This window comes from Xyrauchen texanus, chromosome 4 (genome assembly GCF_025860055.1).
Source record: "Xyrauchen texanus isolate HMW12.3.18 chromosome 4, RBS_HiC_50CHRs, whole genome shotgun sequence".
NCBI lineage: Eukaryota > Metazoa > Chordata > Actinopteri > Cypriniformes > Catostomidae > Xyrauchen > Xyrauchen texanus.
In genome coordinates this window covers 26,289,684-26,316,054 of record NC_068279.1, presented here as the reverse complement: position 1 = coordinate 26,316,054, position 26,371 = coordinate 26,289,684, and the positions used below count along the sequence as shown (strand labels likewise).

The window sequence follows — 26,371 nt, the reverse complement described above, 5'->3', positions numbered from 1 at the left end:
CATTAATAGAAAGTTAAGTGGAAGGGAAAAGTGTGGAAGAAAAAGGTGCACAAGCAGCAGGGATGACCGTAGCCTGGAGAGGATTGTCAGGAAAAGGCCATTCAAATGTGTGGGGGAGCTTCACAAGGAGTGGAATGAGGCTGGAGTTACTGCATCAAGAGCCACCACACACAGATGGGTCCTGGACATGGGCTTCAAATGTCAAACGTCTTACCTGGGCTAAAGAGAAAAAGAACAGGTCTGTTGCTCAGTGGTCCAAAGTCCTCTTTTCTGATGAGAGCAAATTTTGCATCTCATTTGGAAACCAAGGTCCCAGAGTCTGGAGGAAGAATGGAGAGGCACACAATCCAAGATGCTTGAAGTCCAGTGTGAAGTTTCCACAGTCTGTGTTGGTTTGGGGAGCCATGTCATCGGCTGGTGTTGGTCCACTGTGCTTTATTAAGTCCAGAGTCAACGCAGCCGTCTACCGGGACATTTTAGAGCACTTCATGCTTCCTTCAGCAGACAAGCTTTATGGAGATGCTGACTTCATTTTCCAGCAGGACTTGGCACCTGCCCACACTGCCAAAAGTACCAAAACCTGGTTCAATGACCATGGTATTACTGTGCGAGCAAACTCGCCTGACCTGAACCCCATAGAGAATCTATGGGGCATTGCCAAGAGAAAGATGAGAGACATGAGACCAAACAATGCAGAAGAGCTGAAGGCCGCTATTGAAGCATCTTGGTCTTCCATAACACCTCAGCAGTGCCACAGGCTGATAGCATCCATGCCACGCCGCATTGAGGCAGTAATTAATGCAAAAGGGGCCTAAACCAAGTACTGAGTACATATGCATGATTATACTTTTCAGAGGGCCGACATTTCTGTATTTAAAATCCTTTTTTTTATTGATTTCATGTAATATTCTAATTTTCTGAGATTCTGAATTTGGGGTTTTCATAAGCTGTAAGCCATAATCATCAAAATTATATCAAATAAAGGCTTGAAATATCTTACTTTGCTTGTAATGAGTCTATATAATATATTAGTTTCACCTTTTAAGTTGAATTACTGAAATGAATGAACTTTTGCACGATATTCTAATTTTTCGAGTTTCACCTGTATTGCTTTTGAAGGATGACTTGCTCATGATCCTTGTTTGTAAATCGCTTAGGATAAAAGTCTTCTAAATTACTCCATAAATGTAAATATAATGTAAATGCAACACGATACAGACAAGGAGCACTTGGCCTCAAAAAGGGTTGAAGTCCACTGTTTCAGGAGAAATCAACCTGATTTTTCAAACCACTGAAGAAACACACATTTTTAACCTTTTCATCTTTTTTTAATTCAGTATAAAATTGTATTTGACACTGGATTCTCACACATCTCTTTATTTGTGGGATTAATTCATCTCCCTTATTTAGCCTTGGATTCGTGCAGAAATGGCACTAACTTGGGGGTGGACACGAAGTGAAAGTGAAACAAAGAAAATGTCACAGTCAAGTGACCCATATAAACTCCAGCTCCATGCTAGCTAGAATTAGTGCTATACTGTGTGAGAAACAAAAGAAGGAGCTGTGCAAAGCACATAATCATTATTGCATACAAGCGTAGAACTGATAGTTTCGACAGCATTCCAGGAGTTCACATTGCTCAAGAGTACATGGTCAGCTGCAGCCACTGTGGAGACAGGTTTTGTAATTATGTATTATAGAAACTTTTATTCTTAGAAAACTTGATATATACAGTATACACACACACAAGTATAAACATTTTTAAAATGAAGTAGCTTTATGTTTTGAGTTACGTTTAAAGATCATAATTCAAAGAGTCATAATTCCCTTACCTCCTGTACATTGACTTTGATTGTGCCATTGTTGTCCTTGTCAAGAGTCTTGAAGGCACCTGGTTTAAATGCATATGGCATAAATCAGTTTACATTAACGTCATAGGCGGAGGGTAAACGAACTACAGGGTAAGGCTTCAGAGAAAATAAATAATAATAATAATAAATGACATTTTTTATTTTGCAATCTCAAGCCATATATTAAATACAAACTATTTTTCAAATTGAAGGTACAATCTACACAAAACCACACTCCATAAAAAAAACTCCAGAAGAATAACTTGTATATTATTATTTGCATAGAGAGTAGGCATACACTCATTCATTATTTAAATGAAAGGTAGAGCAAGTGTATATTCAAGATTTGGTTTATTAAATCTGCAAAATGGCAAACTTAATGTGGCTTAAACAGAAGTTTACCACAGTAAAATGAAATTGAAACAGATTGGACCTGCATACGCCATAATAATAAGCGGTCCTGCACCAACATGAAGTTATGAAGCGATGACTTGAAACTTGAAAGTTAAGAAAAATTCTGGAGAGGGGGTCTTCACAAGATCAAGGGATGTGTCTGATGATTTTATTGTCAACCAAGTCATCTCAGTGCTGGCTTGTTTTGAGTTTGATTCGGACGCTGCTTAAAATTATGTTGGCTAATAAATAAAAAGAACGTTACAAACGTAATCCAATTTTCAAAGAGTTCATTTCAGACTATTCTCTAATAAATAGGTTTTAATCCAAGAAATTAACTACTACATTTTATGTAGGCTATGCTTTAAAAAAGAAACAAAGACATTGTCCTTGCACATGCCGTATTATTCAGCCGTAGCCAGTGACAGAAGATGAATTCGGCCCTAGACACTGATCTAGAGTCAGGTTTTTCTGTTCTTAATAGGGTTGCAATGGTATGAGATTTTCACGGTATGATAACCATCTCAGAAAATATCATGGTATTACACAATTATTATTATCAGTTACAATGATATTTAAAGGAGTGAAAACAAAGGATTTTTTTTTTTTGGTTGAACAAACACTTTATTATAATTGAAACTTGTAACCATTATTTTAACCATTATCCTAATTTGAAACATAATTCAAACGGAACATACATATTACACAGGAGGAAAGGCTCCTCATTACCATGTTACGGTCAGTGTAGCTAGACTTAAATAATAGTAATAATAATAACAAATTATAGTATTTATGAAAAAATAAGTACTAGCTGAAACACATCTTGAAACTTTAACTACAACGGTCACTGTTGATATAAAATGAGGTCTAATAGATTCTACCATTAGATTATTTCATATGAAACTATAACTTTAATATGTCAAAATATAACAGTTACTTTTACTCATGTAAAATCCTGAAACAAGACTGTACAGGTGATGGTGTGTAATAATTTTTTTAGCGCATAACACAGTGTTGCTTTTCCTCCTCAGTGCTGTTTGGCATGTCAGGCTGCCTACTGTTTGATGGGTTTGACTTGAGTTCCTCCGTAACACTTTAAACTAGAAAAGTCTAACTAGAATTTAAATTGGTCATGTCAGTTTTGAAGTCTGCGCTCCACAATATCAAGGGAAGCCCGGTTGTTGCATGTAGTTCCAGAGAGAACAGCAGATTGTGATCGCTAGGTGGTTCCGTTACACTCGTGCGAAAGTGCAGAGAGATTATCATTAATTCTCCTCGGCAGTCCTAAATAGGTTATCACTTGGACAGCTGCTGAAATATCTTTAATGTGACAACCACATCATTGTTCTTTCTCTGCTGTCCGCTACCCAGTCCGAATAGAACTGTGACCCACTGTTGGGCGTGACCCACCAGTTGAGAAATACTGCTTTAACTCTACCACACACACACACGCAATTATGTCAGACCCCCTCGCCTTGCTTCTCTCTAACATTTTCTCCACTGCATGTGTGTGTGGTGCAAGTTGACAAGTCTGACAGGCAGTCGAGAAGGAAATGAGATGCGCACGCGCAGGTGATATTCTCTGGCCGGTTGCATTTCTTTTCTCAATACCGTAGATAAGCAAATGTACATGGTATGATAACCATTCATTTTCATACCGAGGTATACCTTGAAACCGGTATACTGCTGCAACCCTAGTTCTCAATAGTAATACATTTCTTAAGTGGAGTTGGGAAACTGATCCTAGACCAGCAGTTAAGCCCGGCATTATCCCTGAGTGACAATGGGAAATCTCTTTCAATACCTACAGTAGATATTCATTGATAGCCTGCACATCATGCCCATGGCCGGGGTAAGGCTTAGCCTCCCCCAGCCTTACACATGCTCTGCCTAAAATTAACACTTTATTAACTAATTCTTTTATTCTGTATAAAATTACTGAAACGCATAGCCTTAAGGGGTCTTATAATGAAAAAAACTAATTTTGTTTGATCTTTTGAAATAAAATAGTTTGAAGTACTATTTAATCATAATTTAACTTTCACAATTCAAAATATCCTACCAAGTCTAAAACAACCATTTATTCAAATTGAGATGCAAAATACCCACAAGCATTGGCCCATAAAATGGCTTGAGAAATGCAGAAAGGTGGTTTTAGGGAAATGGGCATTCGTATTCTAGAGCATTTTAGTGCACAAACATTATATACATAACGAAGAGTGGACAATTTTGTTTCTAGAGCTCTTAACCATTGAAAGAAACAAATTCATCAGCTAACACTGTAAACAAAAATGTATTTATTCACTATTATGAGACTAAACTTTCTGGAATCAACTTACGGCACATGGCATCAAGTCTCACAAGGCAGCCAATGTAATTGTCAAAGTCCATGTTTCCACTCTCATCGCTGTACCTGCGAATAATCATCTGAAAGAGCTGATCATTCAGAGGGAAACCTGTAGAAGGTACAAGAGTCAGTACTTGATAAATGAGCAAATGTGCTCATTTATACACACACACACACACACACACAAAGTTATTGTGAGTAGCCAGAAGTCTTAAATATACATCCTCAGCCCCTGAAAAACACATTATTGGTGATTTATTAACATTACAAATGGGGATGATGAATAAAACAACAACAAATGCCTTCAAGGTACCACATAGGAAGTGACTTCATCATGGGCATTTACCTGCAGCGTTAAAGGCAGCTGGAAGCTCATCTGCTCCAATAGTTCCTGAGCCATCCCTGTCATAACTTTTATACACTCCCTATAAAACAGAAAATGGCTTTTGTTAACTGGGTGCGTGCATGTTTGGTCTCATTTAGTTTTTTGCAAATTTAATTTGCTTGCACTTATTAGCTTCCATTCGACAAATTTAGGGGCTTAATTCAGTTTATATATAGTTATTCTTTATAAACTGTTCAATCTGTAACATAAAAAGATATGAAGTATGTACTGTACACATAAAACAAAAATATAAGTAAATCTTAATCATAAACACGAGCTAAAATTAAAAAAAAAACAAACAAACACACAAATCAGTATAGTGTGTGCTGTTAAATATTCTACTCACTTGCCACTTCTTGATGTTGTTCCAGAGGTGTTTAAACTCATGAAAGCCCAGTTTACCTGTGCTGTCACTCTGGAGCACAGTGTCAAGATGAAACAATATCAACACTCAACATCTCAAAGCTCCCTCCCAAAACACAATTACCATTTTATAGGAAACTATGGTGAAAAAAACAATCAACAATGAAAACCACCCCCGCTCAACAACTTTTGGCCATTAAAGGAAAAACACACCACCCCATGGTCAACACCTTTGTTGACCATTTGTTGAGAAAATTGGCCCCGGGGACTTGCAAGTCACAATTCGTCTCTGGATATGAAGTATAATACTTATTTCCAGGCCCAAACCAAATTAGCACCTGTTGAACTCAACAAAGTTCTACACATCCCCGGTCCTTGAATGTTCATTTATTAAATATTTATGCTCATTTGAATATATTTTCAACCACCAGTAACATAGTCTTCTCAGCTTCGTTTCACACATTTTAACGAATTTAATTCCAATCCACAGAATTCAGCAGATCTTTTTTTTTCATAAAAACTGTGCTGCAGACTTCTGCAGTCTACAAATTCTGTCTGGGCCTGCTTATCAATATGTCTGTACATGTGTTCAGTTCAAATCATGCAGGATACATCCATGACTGCCACCATACTTCTGCAGGACTCAATGCTAAAGCCGTCTGTCTTCAGATCAGAATCTGCAATAATATACAAGGCAGAGTGAATCACCACCATAAAGCAACACACATCAGGTTAGACCCACATACAGTACACATACACACTACTTACGTTTGGAGATTATTTTGTTGAGGATGTTCATGAGTTCAGTGGGGCTTACTTCCATGTCCTGGAATCAAAGGAAATGTTTATGATAGCCAGTGTTTACTGTATGAATACATCAGTGTATATAAGAATGTTTGTGTGTTTGTGTACGACTAACTTCGCCAGCTAGCTGCTGGAATACTTTGCGAAACTGTTTCTCTTCCTCAGATTCGTTGCTCTCAGCATAAGCCAGTGGTCTGCGGGGTGGGGGCTGGGGAGAGATGTCAATAGCATCAGCATCTTAAATGCACACATTTCATTAACTTCTCAAATACTTAAAATACTACTGACTTTATAAGCACATTCCCAAAGGAAATGGAGCTAATTTAACAAGAACTCTCAATCATGCGATTCTTCACTCCAGCTAACATAATGACGAGAATATGCTTTACTGAACAGTCTCTTTATGATACAGACATTACTTCCACAGTAATTTGTTAGGTTTAAGTCATTGAAACGTCGGCACCAAAAAGAAGTATTTGAAAAGATTTGAAGACATTTTTTCAGCATGAAGGTGTAGCTAAATTGCTACATTCCATTACAAGTGCACAATTCATTTTGCAGAGAGTTCAAAGAAATGTAGTACCCCTAGAAATAGAGTCCTGTAGCAATAATGTAGATAATTTGTAATGAGTATAATGAACGGCTCTGTTATATAATTGAAATAAAGGTCACTACAACACTGAAGAATTCTTTCCATTAGCTCATTGCTGAAACAGGTTGGTGTATGACATCATAAAAAGAGCTCCTGATACTCACAGGCTCTGATGGCACAAACTGGCCAGGGTCGATGTTGCTGTGGAAACGGAAAAAGAAGGCATGATTATGCTTTCAAAAACCATTCCAGCTTCACATGCACAAATTCAAACGTATCAGCACTATAAATGTACACTGGGGTCAGTTCTGCCTTATACATAGATCAATGTAGGGTTGAAAAGCTGGGGTTCCATCCATGTATTTTATGCGCATTCTGGGATATTGCATAAAAACTGCTGGATGGAAACACCAAGACGTGAATAAAATCTTCAAAATGTGTATACAATTATTTATTTATTTTTTAAACATATACACTCGCTTGAGGTGGATACATTTTAAATTCGATAAGAAGAATTGTGCAAAAACTATGATGGAAACACATTTGCCGAATAAACTTAGGAAGACAAGTCATGTGACTGAATAATTAATTCATAACTGGACTAACCAACAGACCAATTATTGCATCTGAAATGTTGCTCTGGTCATTCTGAAATAACAGTGTTATGAAAATTGTGAGCCTGCAAAGAGTTTGCAGAGCAAATAAGTCAAATACAAACTTGGAACTGTGCAGAAGAGCAGGTTGGTTGACACTTTTGAAAAAATATCTCATAGATCCGCATGGTAAAGTCCTAAGGATTGAGGAACGCACACACATAGTGCTCCCAGAACCGTGTGACGCGCTGTCGCTCCCAGATCTTAGACAAGTTCTTTAGAGTTTTGTCTGGGTTCTAAACTGAGATTATTTTAATAATAAAAATCACAGTGGCTCCAATTTATCCCAGAAGTGATAACTTTGTTCTTTTGAACACACATGGACATGCAACTTTATTCGCAATTTTTTTTATTTTATTTTTGATGATATTATGTTTTTTCGCATGAACTAAATACGCAACTTAGAACTAAACAGTTACTCACCTGACCACATCAAGAATGCCTCCAATGAGTCTCTTGGCTAGGAACATCTTGGCACAACTGGTCAGCTCAGTCTAGATAGAGAGAAGAGAAACTTCTGTAAAAGTCTATACAATGTATCAACATTAACGATTGTTAGACGAAGTCACTGAAAAGCAGGCGTTAATGTTAGTGTTCATCTAAGAAATTTTCCTGGGAAGGACTAACACTGGCACTCGTCAATCTATTTGAATTCGTAAACACCATAACACAGGGGGTTTGTGCATGCCAATCATTTGTGTTTATAGAATGCTGACACACCAACTGCAACCCATCCACCGCCCACACGAATTACACCATAAGAAAAAAACTAATCTTATTGTTAAAAGATGCATACATAAACGGACACTTATAAGCTTTTTAAAAATAATAATGTTTTCAATAAATAAAGATTTTAAAGTTATTTTTGAGACATTTTCCAATGGGCCAATTGCTTTGAATGCGAGCCAATGGCGCAAAAACTTGCTGACTAAAAACGTATTTCCTTTGATAACAGACATTTAGTCCTCTGAACGAAACCCTTGGCAATTAAATTGTTTTTAGTCAATTAAGCCTGAACGTATTATATTATGCTTAATTTGGCACAAACTACATTCGACTAAGAAAAAACATGCTACCACGCTAAACAAGCTATCCGACATGACTTAACATTAACCCGGTCGAAACTGGAAGTAAAATGAATTCAATAGACAATATTTTTGCTACAGTACATGTAAACATATTTATAAAAACGCTGTTGAGTGCATAGAAAGACTAAACTCACCAGTAAAGCGCTGAAGGTAAAACCGACTGTTTCCCGTCACACAACAGCAGCAGAGTGCGCATGCGCATCTAACAGGGTACGGCGCATTCCGAGAGAGTTGCGTAAGAATAGTACTGTATGACGGGATGTTAGAACTGAGCGACTTATTCTAGTTTGCATTTCAGGCTGGTACATTATTGTACAAATGTCAAGGTAAACAAAGGACTGGACTAGCCACACACACATATATATATACGCAGTACATTTATTCAGTTGCAAAAGCAGCCTTTTGCTTCATCTTTTCACTGAAACATAGTCAATGTACATTTTTGCACAAGATTAGACAATCCTTAAAGACATTTAAGATTCAGGGAGACTTTGAGGGAGAAATGTTTCTCAGTCTTCTATTGCTCTGCTTCCTGTCCAAATGAAACAAGTAATTTTAAAGTTCTGTGCAACAAGAGAACAGATAAACAAACGTCCCTTGTGGGTTAGCAGCACTAAGGTTAATGCTGTTTTCTGATGTCTAAATGATCAAGATTCTCCACTCAATCAGAACTGTTACAATTTCAATCAAGCAGCGTAAATGCCATCCAGTAAAGCATCCAAAGTATGACATCCTTACAGTGTAGACACTTCTGTGTGTTGCATTTACACACTTTGCTTAGAGGGTTTAGACAGGCATAACCTGTTTATCTAGTTAAAAGCTCAGGCAAGATCTTGAGTGTCACTTCTTGCCAAGTAACAGATTGGCTCGGATGACTTTGAGAACGTGGCGGATGGTAAGGGAGATTCTGGTGCCACGGGGCAATGCGTCACCCACCTGGCCCCCCGTTGAGGACAGATTTACCACATGGTCTGACAGTGTATCCTCACAAACTCCTTGGATACCATGGAGGTAGCATTTATACATGTCATCCTGCAGAATTAGTAGACTTCGTCGCTGCACCAACAGCGATAACATATAGCGGCTCTCTTCTGTTTGAGGAATTTCAAGCTGGAAGGAGAGAGAGAGGGGACGAAATTAAAGAAAATGATTGATAGTTAGATTGTTTGTGTGTGTGTGTGTATCAATACAGGGCTGACTTTGTCTGCTGATACCTGTGTCAGACAAACAGGCTTGTAGAAGTCCAGAACTGTGTGAGAGCCCAGACTGATAGTTGTTACAGTGGGGTGATATAGTGGTCCATCTTCATGAGGCTGAGAAAGAGACGGAGAGAATGATGGGATGGATATGAAAATAGGATGGGTGGGTGGGTTAGGAAAGGTGAAAGACAAGAAAGAGAAATTGAAGTGATAGGTTTAGGAGGACAAAAGGAAAATATTCTGTTTTCCTTACCATAATTCCCTCCCCAGGCTTGTATTCATTGACCAGCACATGATTAGCTGTCTTTCCAGCAAATGCCCCAAGAGAAGATATTTTCTCAGTGTACTTTAGCAGCCATTCAGGGAGTTTCTCAGCAAGCATTCCTTTGGGATTTGGCAGCCCACCTGATATATGAAAAAATAAATAAATCTTTATACCAAACTCTTTCCAGTTTGGCAATGAACCCTTTTCACAGACTGTGATGAAGAGTTTCTGCCTTATTTAGCAGTGTAAATCTTGCAAACTATTTATGTTTGTGTACTTTTAGAACACTATACATTTGTATTATATTACTCTGGAATTAGTTTTAAAAATGAGTTACCACAAAGGCCATGAGGTTTCTAATCCAGCTGTTGAGAGAGTGACAGTAAATGTGCCATCTTCTCTATTCTGACAGTCTTATTCCATTGCTCGCTATTTTATTTCTTTATTTGGAAAGTTGTGTTTAAATACATTTCAAACAAACTTATTTCAAGTTGTCATTTATGGGGTATTGTTTATAGAATTTGGAGGAAAATAATGAATTTAATCAATTTTGGAATAAGGCTGTAACATAACAAAATGTGGAAAAAGTGAAGCGCTTTGAATATTTTCCGGATGCACTGTACATCTGGCCTTCCACATCTCTTTGCGTCCTTGTTAGAACCAGTTGTCTTTTGTCTTTGAAGAGTGTAGTGTACAACTTTGAATGAAAGCTTCAGAATGTATAGCCTTCATCCTTCAAAACAATGATTGACTGATGAGTTTCTTGTTGCCATTTTTGACCTAATATTGACCTGAAGACATTTACATTTATGCATTTGGCAGACGCTTTTATCCAAAGTGACTTACAGTGCATTTATTACAAGGACCATCCCCTGGAGCAACCTGGAGTTAAGTGCCTTGCTCAAGGACACAATGGTGGTGGCTGTGGGGATCGAACCAGCGACCTTCTGATTAACAGTTATGTGCTTTAGCCCACTACGCCACGACCACTCCATGCCAGTCTATTTCATACTGTGGCAACGAACATAAAGACAATGTTAAGCTTCATTTAATGAACCAAATAACTTTCAGCTGTGTTTGATATCATGACAAGTGATTTTCTAGTACAAATTAGCAATTTAGCATTATTACTCAAGGATAAGTTGTTGGAGTGATGGCTGCTGGAAATTGGGACATTTGGTTTGATATTCACCGCTATCTAAGTTTATCCTGCAATCGCTTACTTCCAAAGCCCAGATATGTGAAAAGGATCCATACTGAACTCTTATGGAAGTGAGATGTAGTGATGTCAATCTATCTCTACAAAAGTTACAACTTCACAGGTCACAGTTAGAATGTCACAAGTAATAAAGGAAATTTTTGAAGAATTTTGATTAATCTTTTAACTTAAATTTATTTATTTATACATGCACACAGACACACACCGGCCAGCCACAACATTAAAACCACCTGCCTAATATTGTGTAGGTCGCACTTGTGCCACCAAAACAGCACCAACCCACATCTCAGAATAGCATTCAGAGATGATATTCTTATACCACAATTGTACAGAGCTGTTATTTGAGTTACTTTAGACTTTGTCAGTTCGAACCAGTCTGGCCATTCTCTGTTCACCTCTCTCATCAGCAAGGTGTTTTCGTCCACAGAACTGCTTAACACTGGATATTTTTTGTTTTTGGCACCATTTTGATTAAATTCTCGAGACTGTTGTGCATGAAAATCCCAGGAGATCAGCAGTTACAGAAATATTCAAACAGGCCCATCTAGCACCAACAATCATGCCACACTCCAAATCACTGAGATAATTTGTTTTCCCCATTATGATGTTTGATGTGAACATTAATTGAAGCTTCTGACCCATATCTGCATGATTTTATGCACTGCAGAAAACGTGATTGGCAGATTAGATAATCGCATGGATGATTGTTGGTGCCAGATGGGCTGGTTTGAGTATTTCTGTAACTGCTGATCTCCTGGTATTTTCACACACAACATTCTCTAGAATTTACTCCAAATTGAGCGGACGTTCTGCAAATGAAAAAGCCTTGTTGATGAGAGAGATCAACAGAGAATGGCTAGACTGGTTCAAACTGATAAAGTCTACGGAAATTCAGATAACAGCTCTGTACAATTGTAGTGAGCATACAAAGTGAAATATCAACAGCGGGTTGGCGTTGCTTTGGTAGCATGAGAGGGACCTACACAATATTAGACAGGTGGTTTTAATGTTGTGGTTGATCGGTGCGTGTATGAATGTGTGTGTGTGTGTGTGTGTGTGTGTGTGTGTGTATATATATATATGTATGTATTTAATTTAGTGACTTGTACTGATTTATAAAGCATGGTATCAATGAAATCCTTTAGCAGACCCCATTTCTGTAGCCTCCTCCCTGATAACTGTGTCCACTTGGGTTTGGGAGCTCTGTATACCTTGTAAAAGAGACACAGGGCACAGTTTAAATGTCTGATCATTTGATAATCTGTTAGTGTTAAATATGGTATGATTGAGCTGTCCGATCCATGTTAAAGGAATAGTTCACACGAAAATGAAAATTATCACATCATTGTGGCAGGGTGGAGGGCGGGGCGTGATTCTGCACACCCAGCCCCTTATCAGGCTAATTAGCCCTCGAGAGGGATAAAGGGCGACCGAAGACGGCAGTGCGACAAAGATTTACGGACAGCTGTCTGGCGGTATGCGTACGCGTATGCGTATGCGTATGCGTATGCGTATGCAGTAATGCACGTAATGCGTAATGCGTGTGTCTTTTTGGTTAAGTTTAGAATAAAAATATTATTTATATTTTCAAGATGGTTCTCGCGTCCTCCTTTCCATTTACACTGGTGCCGAAACCCGGGAAGGAGGAGGGATGTGCCGTAGTAGAGTCCTCGCCATTTCCTCCCCAAAGGAGCAGCTGCGGCCATCTCTCGGGGGACGGAGCCCGGCCACCGACCACGAAGGAAGGAGGGGCTCCTAGCCGACCGTCTGGAGTGGTCAGGACCACTACCAGGGGTGGGGGGAGACCCGGACAGCCGCTAAATGTGGCGAGGTCGTGACGACTGCCGACCGCAAGTGGGGAGAGGCTCCCGGACGACTGCCTGGAGCGGGAGTATCGCTGCAATGGGCGGAGGAGACCCCTTCTGTTTCCCGAGAACGCGGCAGGGCATTCCGTCTGCCAGGGGCCAGAAAATTGCCTCCGATCCGCCCGAGGAGGCATGGCTTTCATCCATTACAGAGTGGAGGAGTTGCTGAGTACCAAGCTATGGTGTATCGGAGAACCGGTGAGTATTTTTTAAAAATTTTCTCTCTCTTTTTTTTTATTGTTTTGTTAATTTGGCCCGATAGGCGTTACGGCATGTAGGTGCCACATTTTTTATTTTTGTCCCCTCCCTCATCCAGGTAGATGGGATGACCTGCTGGCAGACGGGCCAGAAGGCACGCCCCTCAGGGACTGGGGTGTACTCATGCCGGGGGCACCCTGACCTAAGAGAAGGAGGGAGGAATGTGGCAGGGCCGGGTCCTGATTCTGCACACCCTGCCCCTAATCAGGCTAATTAGCCCTTGAGAGGGATAAAGGCCAACCCAAGACAGCAGTGCAACAGAGAGAGATTTACAGACAGCTGAAAAAGTCCTTTTATTTTTGCTGTCGATTGAGCTGAGCTGAGCTCAACTTAACCCGGAATATTCCTTTAAATATTGATATATATTAAATATTCTCACCCACACATGTCATATAGTTTGTGAAGTAGAACGTCTGCAACGGGACGCGAGAACCCGACGTGTTTCGGGCAGGGTTCGGGTCAGTTTTTCAAGTAGGAATTCGGGTTGGGTTTGTAATTAATGAAAAAATACCGGCCTAACGAACTTGTTTTGCACATGCGCTTTCACTCACAGACGCGCGAACGGACGAGTTTGGGACGTTAAAAAGTTCTTACATTTTTCAAAAACGCACGTCGAGTCACCTGCGCACTGTTTCATTCTTTGCACTGCTTCTAGAATGTTTTTAACGAAGTTGTCACAAAGATGCAACATTCTGAACCAGTTCAGGCTGTAAAGAGGGGACTGTTGCATTGTTTATTATTCCAGATTGTTCTGCGCAAATTTCAGCGCAGCAGTAAATCGATGCTTTTTCCGTTCAGCTCTAGTGTACTAAGGGGCTACCGTGCCTTGTTAAAACTGTATGTTTACCGTTTCTATACTGTTGCGAATTATGCCTATATGTTTACATAAAATATAGCCTATTGCAACAGTAGGCTACTTGCTCGAAGAAATTATAAAGATAGTGAGCGATTTCGGTTTTATAATCCGATGGTATCGTTCGGGCCATGAAGTTTCGGACCACACGGTCTAAGGTATGGGGCGGGTTTCATTTTAAGGCCCACGCAGACCTCTATTCTGAAGGTATGGATTTAATCACCGGGGTCGCATGGATTACTTGTATGCTGCTTTGTGTTTTTGGAGCTTCCAAATTTTGGTACCCACTTGCATTTTATGGACCAACAGAGCGAGGAAGAGAAATTAGCCCTGGATTTGAAATAAAAGCCGGCCCAAAATTTGTTGAGCGGGGGATGGAGGTGTTCGGCTGTTCGCCCGTTTCGCGGCCGACGCACCGGTTCTCCCTATGGTTAGTTCGTCCCTGAACAGATCTGAGATATTCTTCTAAAAAATCTTGGTTTATGTTCCACAGAAGAAAGTCACACATCTGGGATAGCACGAGAGAGAGTAAATGTTAACAGAATTTTCAATTTTGGGTGAACTATTCCTTTTAAGTCTTACCTGTTGCAGTAGATGCTCCTCCTCAGTCTCAGTTATGTAATTTGGAATGTAATATACAGTTGGAGGAGCCTGAATTTAAAACATTTAATTATCAAAAAAGAAAGAACCCTCATTAATCTTGGTTTTACATACAAACACTACATTAAAATGGGAACAATGCCAAAATGTACCTCTTTCACAATGAACTTTTCCAGGTCCGCAGATATATTGCATGGATTTGCCATCGTTGTCATCATGTTAATTTTTATTTGTAATGAAAAAATCAGCTGCCACGCTCAGTATCCTCACAGAAACCCATCAAATACAATATTAAAATGTACACAATATTGTAACATTTCAATAGCTGAAAAGTTGCTGAATGAACAGAAGTTCATCGATGTGTATGGAAGTGTGCAATCTTTTCCTCGTTTACTGTTTTTGTGCTGGTGAGACATCTGACGTTGCCATCTGCAGGTTTGGAGCGGTAGCGGCATGACAGAGGGCGCTGTGACCAATAAAATTAATAGAAGCTATGCATTGAACATAAATCAAGTGAAAGAACAGCATTGTGTTTCAGTATAGGAAGTAGATGTAACCCCCAAAGAAACTGAAGACAAAGAAAATATGAATTGTACTATTTATTTATCAAAACAAATACATTTATTTACCAAATTAGATAAGCAAAGGTGTTTTGCTTCTTAGACACCAAAACACTGTGGTTAGAACAGTGAAAAACAGCCTCTCTCCCTCTCTTTCTTTCAACCCCCTTCCTTCTCTATTTCGTTTTCTCTCTCTCTCTCCCATCTTTTTCTTCCAACTCCCAATTTCAGCCTGCAGCGCTGCAGTGCTGGTTTCCATGGTAACGGCAGGGCAAGAGCCACATCTTGAATCAGCCATGGTTTCCTTCATTAATAGTTATTGATCAGGTGTGATAATGCTAACAACATCAACTCCAGGAGCACAGTGCAAGACTGCATATGCCTTTCATCACTTTTGACCACTGCAAGAGAGGAGCAGACCAGCGTGTAAATGTTGATGTTGGGCACTGCAGTGTTTGTGTCTATGTCTGTTTCATGTGCATATTGAAGAGAAAATAAACTGAGCAATAGCAACAACTGTGATATTGTCATAAATGTGCCAAAACATATCTATCCAAAATGTACTCCATGGCTTTTATGCATAGTCCTGCAGTAAAGACAACTGTTTAATGATGTAACTACTTGTGTTGGCTTTACGGATTTTGCTCGGATCACCAACCAAAGTAGTGAGTATTAGAAATGCTTACAGTAAAAGATTGTTTTTGCACCATAAATCTCTCTTGACAAAGCTGTTTGTGTGAGTTTTGTATCATGTATTTACCTGGTTGTATTGCTGTGTTTTTTTGAGAGTTTAGGTTGCCAGGGTTACGCAGAAATCGTGATGAAATCGTGACAGGAATATGCCTGTGTTCTGACACACGGTCCCCAAACCCATGCTCCACACAAACTTGTCGCCTTGACAACATGATTTAATGATGAGATCCTCCCCTACAACTATCTTTGAAAAGCAGACACCTCCATAGGAGACAGCAGCAAACACTGCTGCATAATATCACCGGTTACTTAAGTATGTCCTTCCACTTTGATTACACAAGACACTGTTCTGCCATTGGAATGTATTGTATTTTTATTCTCATGCAATTCTGATGACCTTGAATCCCATTGAAGGTGCACAGCATTGACTTTCATTCAATTAAGTCACAATTATGCCAGATGTCCAGATGAAGCTTGACCGATAATGTCTGAACACTCTAAGGGGGTTTATAGCCTGGCTACAGAAGCTTATTGTCATTATTATGAACTGTGCTTTAAATGCAGTTCATGAATTATGTTGCATAAATAATGCCGTTTTATTATACACAACCATCTTGTTTTAATGTAGATGTCTTTAAGATTTAAAGTACTTTCAGCGATGCTGTAATGCTGTACAAAGCTTTCATGGGTTGTTGTTGCAGCGTATGTGCCACTCGATGTCCTAATGTGGGGAATGGGGTACAGTGTGTGTGTGATGTGATGATGAATAGTTTGTGACATATTTAGTAAGGTCTGAGGTACGTGAGAAAAGATTTAATGTACCACAGCCAATAATCATGTCTTATCTGTATAAAGCGCTTGTAATATTCTGCAGTGGGGCCCTCTATTTGTGTCTCTGTAAGCACAGAAATTGTAGGATAGTAGTAAACTTTGAAGCTTTCGCAATATAAAAATCATGCAGATTGAAGGCCAGAGTGGAGAGAGAGAGAGGGGACAGAGAATGATTCTTTGTTTCAGGCTCCCTAAATTGTCTTCACAAAAAATACATAAAAGGGTCAATCAATATCTTAACTAGGGCTGTTGATTTAACACATTCATTCAGTGCCATTAATTATCTAAAAAATACCACATTAAAATTAATCAATAAGAAATGTTCCTAGTAACGGAGGAAGTCGAGCTTAAAGTACTGCACCACCTTCATGTTTTTAGGAGTCCCAGTCAGCAGGGGGCAGTAAGTGCAATTGCAGCTGTCCATGCAACGCACATTGTACAGTTCTACCCACATCTGGATATAGAAATAGATGTCCCAACTTTCTGGTATAACAGCCAATCACATTTTAGATACTGACATGACACATACTCAATAGCATTTTTCCCGCTTCATCTGAGCTATAGCACAATTTATTATATAACTGACTGTGGGTACATGCACATTCTTACACCAATTATGCTTAATAAGCAGACAACGTGTGTGGTCATGTAAGCGCATTAAACGGCTTTCATTTGTCAATGTATGGTCCTAAACGGTTTAAGAATAAATTGATCGACATCAGAAGTTTTTTGCCCATTACCCAGATTTCACATACATGTAAACACCTTTACTGGCATTACCGCATTATCCAATGTATGCAGGTGTTGTGTGCATGCCTCTTTGTGGTTTGATGTCAAAAACAGAGAATAACTTGATTATTTCAAATTTCATGTCAATGCAATTTTCATGCTTTGTCAGATATTTAAATAAAAAGATTTTTGGGAGTTATCAGTGTATCGGTGTGCATATAAACAGGCTCATTGTTGTCCGATTTTACTTGAATTTTGACCCACTATTTTGGACTGCACTATTATATTGTATTCTTATTTATTATATTTATTGTATTTACAATTATTTTAATTTATTTTATAATTGCTTATTCATTAGATATTGAGTTAGTTTTATTTAAGGGCCTTTCATGGCAAATATTGATGCATGCGATTATTTCAATTAAATAATCTGCATTTCATATAATGCAATAACAATTTTGAATGGTTTGACAGCCCTAATCTATACACAGATATGCAGAATCTCATTCGTTAAAAAACACCAGGACACCTAACCAATTTAAAAAAAAAATCATGTCAAGAAACATTACACACACAAAGTCCTTTTCTGTCACAGATAGGCTACCAGATGCCTGATTTTGGGTGCTTTTATTGAGGTGTTGTGTGCAGAAAGAAGATGTACTGTTAAGTTCACATTGTGCACTGTATTAACAAGACATGGTATGATAAAGTTTTGGCTTCTCCAAGTATGCGTTAGGTTACCAACCTCTTACATTCAATCTGCATCATGGACAGTGCTGCATCTAGACACAGCTTGATTTGTGCAGTGCAGTTCTTCATAAAACAGAGTTGCTGCTGTGAAATGTGTATGTTTATAGACCGAACAAATGGAAAAGCATTAATAAAACTGAGATTCTAAAGGACTGGGCAACAGTGGGAGCCTCAATTAAATTTCTTCATGATAAAATAACCCCCTCTGTTCTTTTATTCTTCATCAAATATTGGCTTAATAGGTTGTCATGAGCTTTGTGTGGTGAAAATGAGCCCTTGGGTCTGTTATAATGAAATGTGCTACTGCTACTACTAAACACTAACAGAAAACAATTGATTTTACGACCCACAGAGTTAGTCCCATTGGGCCAACTAGATTCATTTTAGTTGTTCAACAATATTCAATTAATGCATTAACTCCCACTGGATGACACCTATTTGACTAATGTTAAAAAAATTAATGAATAAAACAGTCTATTTCTCTCACTCTATTATTGTAATTTGCAGCCAGAGTATAAAAGAAAAGCATAACAACTGAAACTAGAGGAATATTTCTTGGTGGTATTGCTACAGGCAGAACACAGATCATCCACAAACTACGCTAGATATTGGTAGTGCTATAGTTATAGTTTATAGTATGCCATTTTGCTATTACATCAGGATTTGTGTGTTATATAGTATGCACTGTAAAAATTGTAACATGCAATTGTTACCTTAGGGATTTATTTTTACTTGATCTAACCCTTGGTGTAACCTGTTGTAGTTTGGTTGACTTAGTCCTATTAAATCATATTTTTTAAATTTAGATATTACCTCACGAAGCACATTATTTAGGTTAACTGGCCAAGCTTTTGCATAGTGTACTGTATTTTATACTATATAGTGTTTGTTTAGTGTTTAGCTATACTTAAAGTTTACTCAATAAAAGTATCTGAGGTTAGTGTTAATCTGGATAGCATCAGATTTTCCTCATTCTGACTACTGTCTGTATATAACAACACAACTGCGACATAAAGTGGTCTCATTGCTATGGCAACCACTGAGGCGATCCCTTTAATTGCTTTTTACCTAATTATTATATACAGTGAATGTATTGGTTAAGTTCAAATAATAAAGAAATAATACAATTATATCATAAAATAAAATAAAATAAAATGATACTATATAATTACATAAAGCAAGAAACAGGACAATTGAGGTATGGCTCCAAGAGGTATCCAAGGCAACCAGGTAGCCCCTTTCAGCTCAGCAGTACAAAATTAAATTGAATTCATTAACAAGTAAAACATGTACATAGTCTGTCCTATTATCTTTTTATCATGCTAATATTTTATAAGCAATCATTTGTGCAAATTTTCTATTAAAATTGTAATATATTTGTCATTTGTCATTTGCTTATGCATCTAAAAAATGCACATGGGCTTTTTGGCTTTAAGCGAACTAACACTATCACGAGCAGGCTTTTTGATTCATTCTGATCTCGCCCTTTCAGCATAACGACACTTAAACCACGCCGTCAAACTGCAGCACTGCACCATACCACTTCCACACAGCATTACCACACAAACACCTCTCTCTCTGTCTGTGTGTGCGTGCGTGCGTGTGTGTGTGTGATGGGAGAGAGCTTCAAGATCAGTTTCTTTTGGCTCTACTGTCACAGGCACCATGTTATGTGAGATTTAGGTGGTCAGATGTATCTGTACAACTAACGTAGTCGAGACTGTCAGCCTGAAGTCGACTATTCGCTCATCATGTGATTTAAAAAACGTCTGAAGGAAATACCGCGGGTGTGGAGCCTGGTGGCTCTGCACTGAAAAGTTGCAGTGGCTCAAATGTAGGCTGTGTTGATCTGTCAGACTCCCAATAAATAAAGCACATACAGAATGCACTTCAGAAATGGTGTTAGTTTATTCTGTCGCTCTGTTCAACAATACAACGCATCAACAAGCTGGGGCAGGTTACATTTTCCGAGGCCTCAAGCAACCGTCCAGCCCCCTTTCCGCATACAACCAGGGAAAATGACATAAAGTGAGTTTAAATCCTAATCTTAAAAATAATTCATTTTCAAGTAGTCAAAATGTTTAAAGAAATACAAATCTAGTTAAATGTAATGAATACATGTTTTCCAAAGATTTTAATCTGAATGAACACAAGGAAGAATGGTATAATTAAAAAGAAAATAAATATAATTTATATGCTCCAATACAGTATTTAAAAAGCAATATTTATCTGTCTATATTTTTACAAAACATTTTGTAAATGAATATGATGTGCAAAAACTACAACTTAGTTGAACCTAGATGAATATTATTAATTATTTTCCAGTCAAGTTTATTATTATAATATGATACTGAATTATTATTATTTTGAGGATTTATTTAATACATTAGTAATATATTCCTGTCATATTTACTTCACCTGAAGCTTTTATTTTGATGGAACAATGATGGTGCTCTCCAGTGTCAAACTCTTTTTTTACAATTTAAAATCTCCAACATTACAAATCTGTTGAAACGATGTCACCTCCTACACTTCTGTGAGGTGGTTGTTTAGGACATCTACTGTGTGCATGACATGAGTCATTTTTACAACAATTGTTTACAGAAAGATTGTTTCACTTTTAACTGACTATATCACAATTCCAGTTGGTCAGATGTTTAAATACACAAGTTAACTGTGCCTTTAAGCAGCTTGGAAAATACCAGAAAATTATGTCAAGCCTTCTGATTTGAATTACAACTCCAGTTGATCAAAATGAGTGGTGTCCTTGAGCAAGGCACTTAACTCCAGGTTGCTCCGGGGGGATTGTCCCTGTAATAAGTGCACTGTAAGTCGCTTTGGATAAAAGCATCTGCCAAATGCATAAATGTAAATGTAGATTGGAGTTGTAGTGTACCTGTGGATATATATTAAGGCCTACCTTCAAACTCAGTGCCTCTTCGCTTGGCATCATGGTAAAATACAAATAAATCAACCAAGACCTCAGAAAAACATTTGTGTATCTCCACAAGTCTGGTTTATTATTGGGAGCAATTTACAGATGCCTAAAACTACCACATTCATTTGTACAAACAATAGTATGCAAGTATAAACACCATGGGACCATGCAGCCATCATACCACTCAGGAAAGAGACAGAGATGAGTGTAGTTTGGTGCGAAAAGTGCAAGTCAATCCCAGAACAACAGCAAAGGGCCTTGTGAAGATGCTGGAGGAAACCGGTAGACAAGTATCTTTTTCCACAGTAAAACGAGTCCTATATCGACCTAACCTGAAACGCTGCTCAGGAAGGAAGAAGCCAATGCTCAAAAACTGCCATAAAAAAGTCAGACTAGAGTTTGCAAATGCACAAGGGGACAAAGATCTTACTTTTGGGAGAAATGTCCTCTGGTCTGATGAAACAGAAATGTAACTGTTTGGCCATAATGACCATCGTTATGTTTGGAGGAAAATGGGTGAAGCTTGCAAGCTGAAGAGCACCATCCCAACCGTGCAGCATGGGGGTGGCAGCATCATGTTGTGGGGTGCTCTGATGCAGGAGTGACTGGTGCACTTCACAAAATAGATGGCATCAAGAGGAAGGAAAATTATGTGGGTATATTGAAGCAACATCTCAAGACATCAGCCAGGAAGTTAAAGCTCAGTCACAAATGGGTCTTCCATATGGACAATGACCCCAAGCATACCCCCAAAGTTGTGGCAAAATGGCTTAAGGGCAACAAAGTCAAGGTATTGGAGTGACCATCACAATTGAGGTCAGCCCTGACCTCAATCCGATAGAAAATTTGTGGGAAGAACTGAGTTTGTGAAAAAGAAAGCAAGGAGGTCTACAAGCCTGACTCAGTTACACCAGTTATTTCTGGAGGAATGGAACAAAATTCCAGCAAATTACTGTGAGAAGCTTGTGGAAGTTTACACAAAATGTTTGGCCCAAGTTAAACAATATAAAGGCAATGCTACCAAATACTAACAAAGTGTATGTAAGCTTCTGATCCTCTGGGAATGTGATGAAAAAAATAAAAGCAGAAATAAATAATTATCTCTACTATTATTCTGATATTTCACATTCTTAAAATAAAGTAGTGATCCTAACTGACCTAAGACAGGGAATGCTTTTTATGATTAAATGTCAGGAATTGGGAAAAATGTGTTTGGCTAAGTTGTATGTAAACTTCTGACTTTAACTGTATAACAGAAATACTAGTGCTATGCATAATCTTTTAAAATTATACCTGCTGTTGCTAGTTTGAGCAACTGTGTTGCTGAATTTCAACATGATCAGCAAAACCTTGTCACGACAAAAACACGACTGGGCGACAGTTTAGAAAATCACTTTATGTTGGAGTCCAGTGGTTATTTTGGGGGTGTAATGACTTCACGACTTGTCGGATTCCACACGAATACTGGGCTTGTTGACTATAAAAATCAGTTGTCATGCAACCTTAAGTGCGTACAGCACATTGTCTAAATATGTCAAAGATGAATATGAATTATGGCTAAAAACTGGATAGCATTACAAAAAATGTAATTGGTCACTCTATACAATAAGCGTCCACACGTTAACATTTAGTAATTCACAATGTATAATGAACTAACAATTAACAATAATTAGTTTTACAGCATTTATTAATCTTAACTTAGAAATATACAATATAGTACATCAATTAATCTTAATTTTTATTTGTTCATTGTTAGCTCATAATGTATTAACTAATGTTATCATGTACAACTTTTACAAATAAATTTTTTATTGTACATGCAGAAAATTACCATTTTTATTTAATTCTGTAAACGTATTATTCATTGTTAGTGCATGTTAAACAATGTTAACGTATACAACCTAGTGTTACCTGTAAATGTATCTAAATGTACAAAACCGATGTGACCTGAAACATAAATTTCAATGAATGGAGAACACTGAAACTTTTCAGAGGTTTCTGCAATTTATTTTCCATTCCTCTAAACTGAACAGAACTTACAGTTTTGAAAATAAAAAATAACAGCTTTCATTTTCAAAGCAGTTCAGCTTCACACAGTTGGCACTTACAATGGTAACAATAGTGTCTGCGTGTCATTATCTAGACACTCACAAACACACACCCATGCAAACTTTCTCACTCACGCTCTCTAACACACATGCACAGAAGGGAATGTAGTAGGAGAGACAGTGGAATGCAGGACATCTATCATACATTCTCCTTCTGACCTCTCCTACCCGAAATGAACAAAAATACAAAAATAAACACACTCTAAAAAAGTACAACTCATTTACAAAGACCAAAGAATGCAAATAATAAAAAACACAACAACAGGAAAAACAACAATATATCTGTCAAAGTTTTCCCATGTTAAAAACAGGTTGCTTGGTTCAGTTTTGCATCCAGTAGAAGGTTACACTGTGTGTGTTTGTGATGGGACCTAATGCTCAGTAAAGTGCATTTGATGCATCAGCAGACAGGAAGAGAGAAATGAATTTGGGTGCTAATGTGGCTCTGGGCCTTCCTAACACTGACAGATATGATCGAGCTACATGAACTTTACAACCTCCGCTGTAAACATCACACCTAAAAGACATTTAACATTGAAATAACATTTTGTTTCAGTTTATGCAAATGTAAATACATTCATAAATTACATGTGGGGATAGGAGAATCAAGCTGAGAAACAAGAGAAGTCTGAAAACCAATGAATGCAATTCCTCGTATGAAAAAAATATGACAATATAGCCAAAAAATCTGAATTGAAATGACATTACCATGCATGGGTATTTTCCCCCTGAAATTAGAGGCCGAGAGATGGAGTCTCACACATACGCATTTCATTGTCATAAACTGGAATCCTTTTGCTTTCATAAATTCCTGATTGACTCCAGTTCCCATGGTTACACTGCAGTTCTTAGGCCTATGTGTATTGGCCTTTAAAAGACACACCCATCTGACCGAGAAAAAACATAAGCAGTACAAACCAGAGAAAAACAAATGAAGTGACAAAAAGAAAGGGTGCTCCGTTGAGGACACATGCAGAATTGTGTCTCAGAGCATCACAAGACACAGAACAATTTGTAAATTTTTTCATGTTTTGATTTCCCACCCCTCAATAATTCACTTGGATATCATGCAATAGAGACGTGCAAAAAGATAACACCTAAATCCACAAAACACACTTTCATAAATGGCTGTGTTATGAATGCTTAATAACATGTTTATAATGTGTATGCCTACTCCATGCCGACCTACAGAGACAATATGACTTAAAAGCAGTGCGGAAGCCACAGGTCAAACAAATGCACAGGATGCCCCTACTGAGTGTATTAAAACCATATGGATGCATAAAACAATTCTTCTCTTAGTCTATGCAGCTGGGGTAAAACAATACTAACATTGCGCTGTCAACTTTTTTTCCTTCATTGATTATCTTTTCATTTGAACTAAAAGATATTGATTGATTGGCACTTGTTCAATGCTTCTAAATAAGTAATCGATATCTAATGTTTCATCACACACCTACATGTTGAGAAGCTGTGAAGGTCTAGTTTGGCACAGGTTGACTATTATTACTGCATCTATGTAATTAATATTGATACACCTCGTTTATACCCCTGGTCAAAAACAAGCACAATCCTAATCAACAGACCAGACTTTTTTTTTTTTTTCAACTAAAATATTTCTTTATATTTCACTTATCAAATAGCAGCATTTTTTTATTTTTTTCAACTTACAGTAATACAAAAAGTACATGTAAACCTATTCATTCAAAATTTGTAGTAAATCCAAAGGCTCATACAACAGACATAACAAAACACAAAACTTGACAACATGCTACAATATTGCTTCCAATAGTTCTTTACATTTTAAGTCGATCTAAAATAATCAGTGACGTAGATATGGACACAGTACTCGAAAAAGAGCAACTCTAATGCACAAACAAATCGCAAAGCTAATCTTAACCAGGCTTGATTGGCACTTTCATCATCCACATGAGTATAACGAATAAATCACACACTGAAACCAACAGCGCAAGACTGCATTTAGACCACAAACTAGAGGAACTACACCAAAGTACACAAAGAACATGAGACGTGACAGATTCCACGGTTTCATTTTTTTTTTTTTTTAAATGAAGGAAAAATGCAGTAATGATCATAGATAGCTCTCAGAGAGAGAAGAGAGAACACTGAGCTCAAACAATGGCGGCATCATCATTTTAGATTGAGGTGGCTATCTCATCCATATCCTTTTCGCTGTCCCCCCACCCCACCCAGAGTTAAAAAACCTTCCTCTGGGTTGATACATCTCTATAGATTCTCTCAGCATACAGATTGCCTGTTCTAGCTTGTTTAAAGTAATGAATCATTATCAGGCAGAACTTCAATAAGAGCACGAGAATCTAATAATGAGTATTAATGTTGGACTATGTGGTGTATTTTTACAGAGGTATGGTGTTCACGACACAGGGCAGAATACCCTTCGACCCCTGCAGAGAGACACAACCTCCACAATACACACACACAACACATCCGTGGCGACCGGCAGCCTGGAGAGGAAGAAAGCGAGAGGGGATAGGAGCAGAAAAACAGAAAACAGAACTGGTAAAAGAGCAAGACACAAGGGGCTCTAAGATAGAGGGCAGGAAGAAAAAGAGGTAGTCCAAAGACAGAGGGAGGACAAGAGACTAGGAGAGAGTGAGAGAAGGACTTACTCCTAATGTCATGAGTGTATAATCAAAATCTCTAAACACCAAGTTTATTTTCAACTAAATTAAATGTATTTTTCAGAATATAAATGAATCTCCCTTGCCAGTAATCTTATTACCCTCATATTGCTGCACCAACTCTGGTGCTTGTGCTTCTGAAATCAGGTACATAGTTTGATCTCCAAACAAAATAACTAATACTCTAAAAACCTGGTGTCTTTTGGCTGGTACTCAAATACAGTAAATAATTATAGGGAATATATGAACTGTATGGTATGGCACTGCATTTCAAACTTTATTTTAAAACAGCAATCACAAGAGATGAGAAATACTTGCAATTATGCAATGGATATAAATAGGTCACTCTCTCCCCCTCTCTATAC

At 38.1% G+C, this 26,371-nt stretch overlaps 2 protein-coding genes across 2 annotated transcripts; both read right to left on the bottom strand.

The window, feature by feature from the left end:
- Window positions 1–1,312: 1,312 nt before the first annotated feature.
- Window positions 1,313–8,700, bottom strand: LOC127640804 (calpain small subunit 1-like). The gene is made up of 11 exons (XM_052123493.1): window positions 8,610–8,700; window positions 7,811–7,881; window positions 6,899–6,935; window positions 6,258–6,350; window positions 6,107–6,164; window positions 5,951–6,015; window positions 5,322–5,390; window positions 4,937–5,015; window positions 4,583–4,699; window positions 1,833–1,891; window positions 1,313–1,666 (listed from the first exon to the last, which is right to left on the bottom strand). Exons 2-11 carry the CDS (start codon window positions 7,855–7,857, stop codon window positions 1,640–1,642), a joined length of 651 nt encoding a protein of 216 aa, XP_051979453.1. The 5' UTR covers window positions 7,858–7,881; window positions 8,610–8,700; the 3' UTR covers window positions 1,313–1,639.
- A 131-nt stretch (window positions 8,701–8,831) lies between these two features.
- On the bottom strand, window positions 8,832–15,137 carry LOC127640751 (alpha-ketoglutarate-dependent dioxygenase alkB homolog 6). Its single transcript, XM_052123478.1, has 6 exons — window positions 14,887–15,137; window positions 14,717–14,785; window positions 12,309–12,369; window positions 9,928–10,079; window positions 9,690–9,788; window positions 8,832–9,585 (listed from the first exon to the last, which is right to left on the bottom strand). The coding sequence occupies exons 1-6, from the start codon at window positions 14,950–14,952 to the stop codon at window positions 9,316–9,318; spliced, it is 717 nt and encodes a 238-aa protein (XP_051979438.1). The 5' UTR covers window positions 14,953–15,137; the 3' UTR covers window positions 8,832–9,315.
- Window positions 15,138–26,371: the final 11,234 nt, after the last annotated feature.

What these genes read in the sequence shown, in the direction of transcription:
- LOC127640804 (XM_052123493.1), bottom strand. Translation starts at nt 7,857, where the DNA reads ATGTTCCTAGCCAAGAGACTCATTGGAGGCATTCTTGATGTGGTCAG. An exon ending in ACAACATCAAGAAGTGGCAA is followed by an intron (nt 5,016 to 5,321) that starts GTGAGTAGAATA and finishes TCTGTTTTATAG; the next exon opens with GGAGTGTATAAAAGTTATGA. An exon ending in GAGACTTGATGCCATGTGCC is followed by an intron (nt 1,892 to 4,582) that starts GTAAGTTGATTC and finishes CATTTAAACCAG; the next exon opens with GTGCCTTCAAGACTCTTGAC.
- LOC127640751 (XM_052123478.1), bottom strand. Translation starts at nt 14,952, where the DNA reads ATGATGACAACGATGGCAAATCCATGCAATATATCTGCGGACCTGGAA. An exon ending in AGGAGCATCTACTGCAACAG is followed by an intron (nt 12,370 to 14,716) that starts GTAAGACTTAAA and finishes CTCTTTTACAAG; the next exon opens with GTATACAGAGCTCCCAAACC. An exon ending in AGCCTGGGGAGGGAATTATG is followed by an intron (nt 9,789 to 9,927) that starts GTAAGGAAAACA and finishes TCTCTTTCTCAG; the next exon opens with CCTCATGAAGATGGACCACT.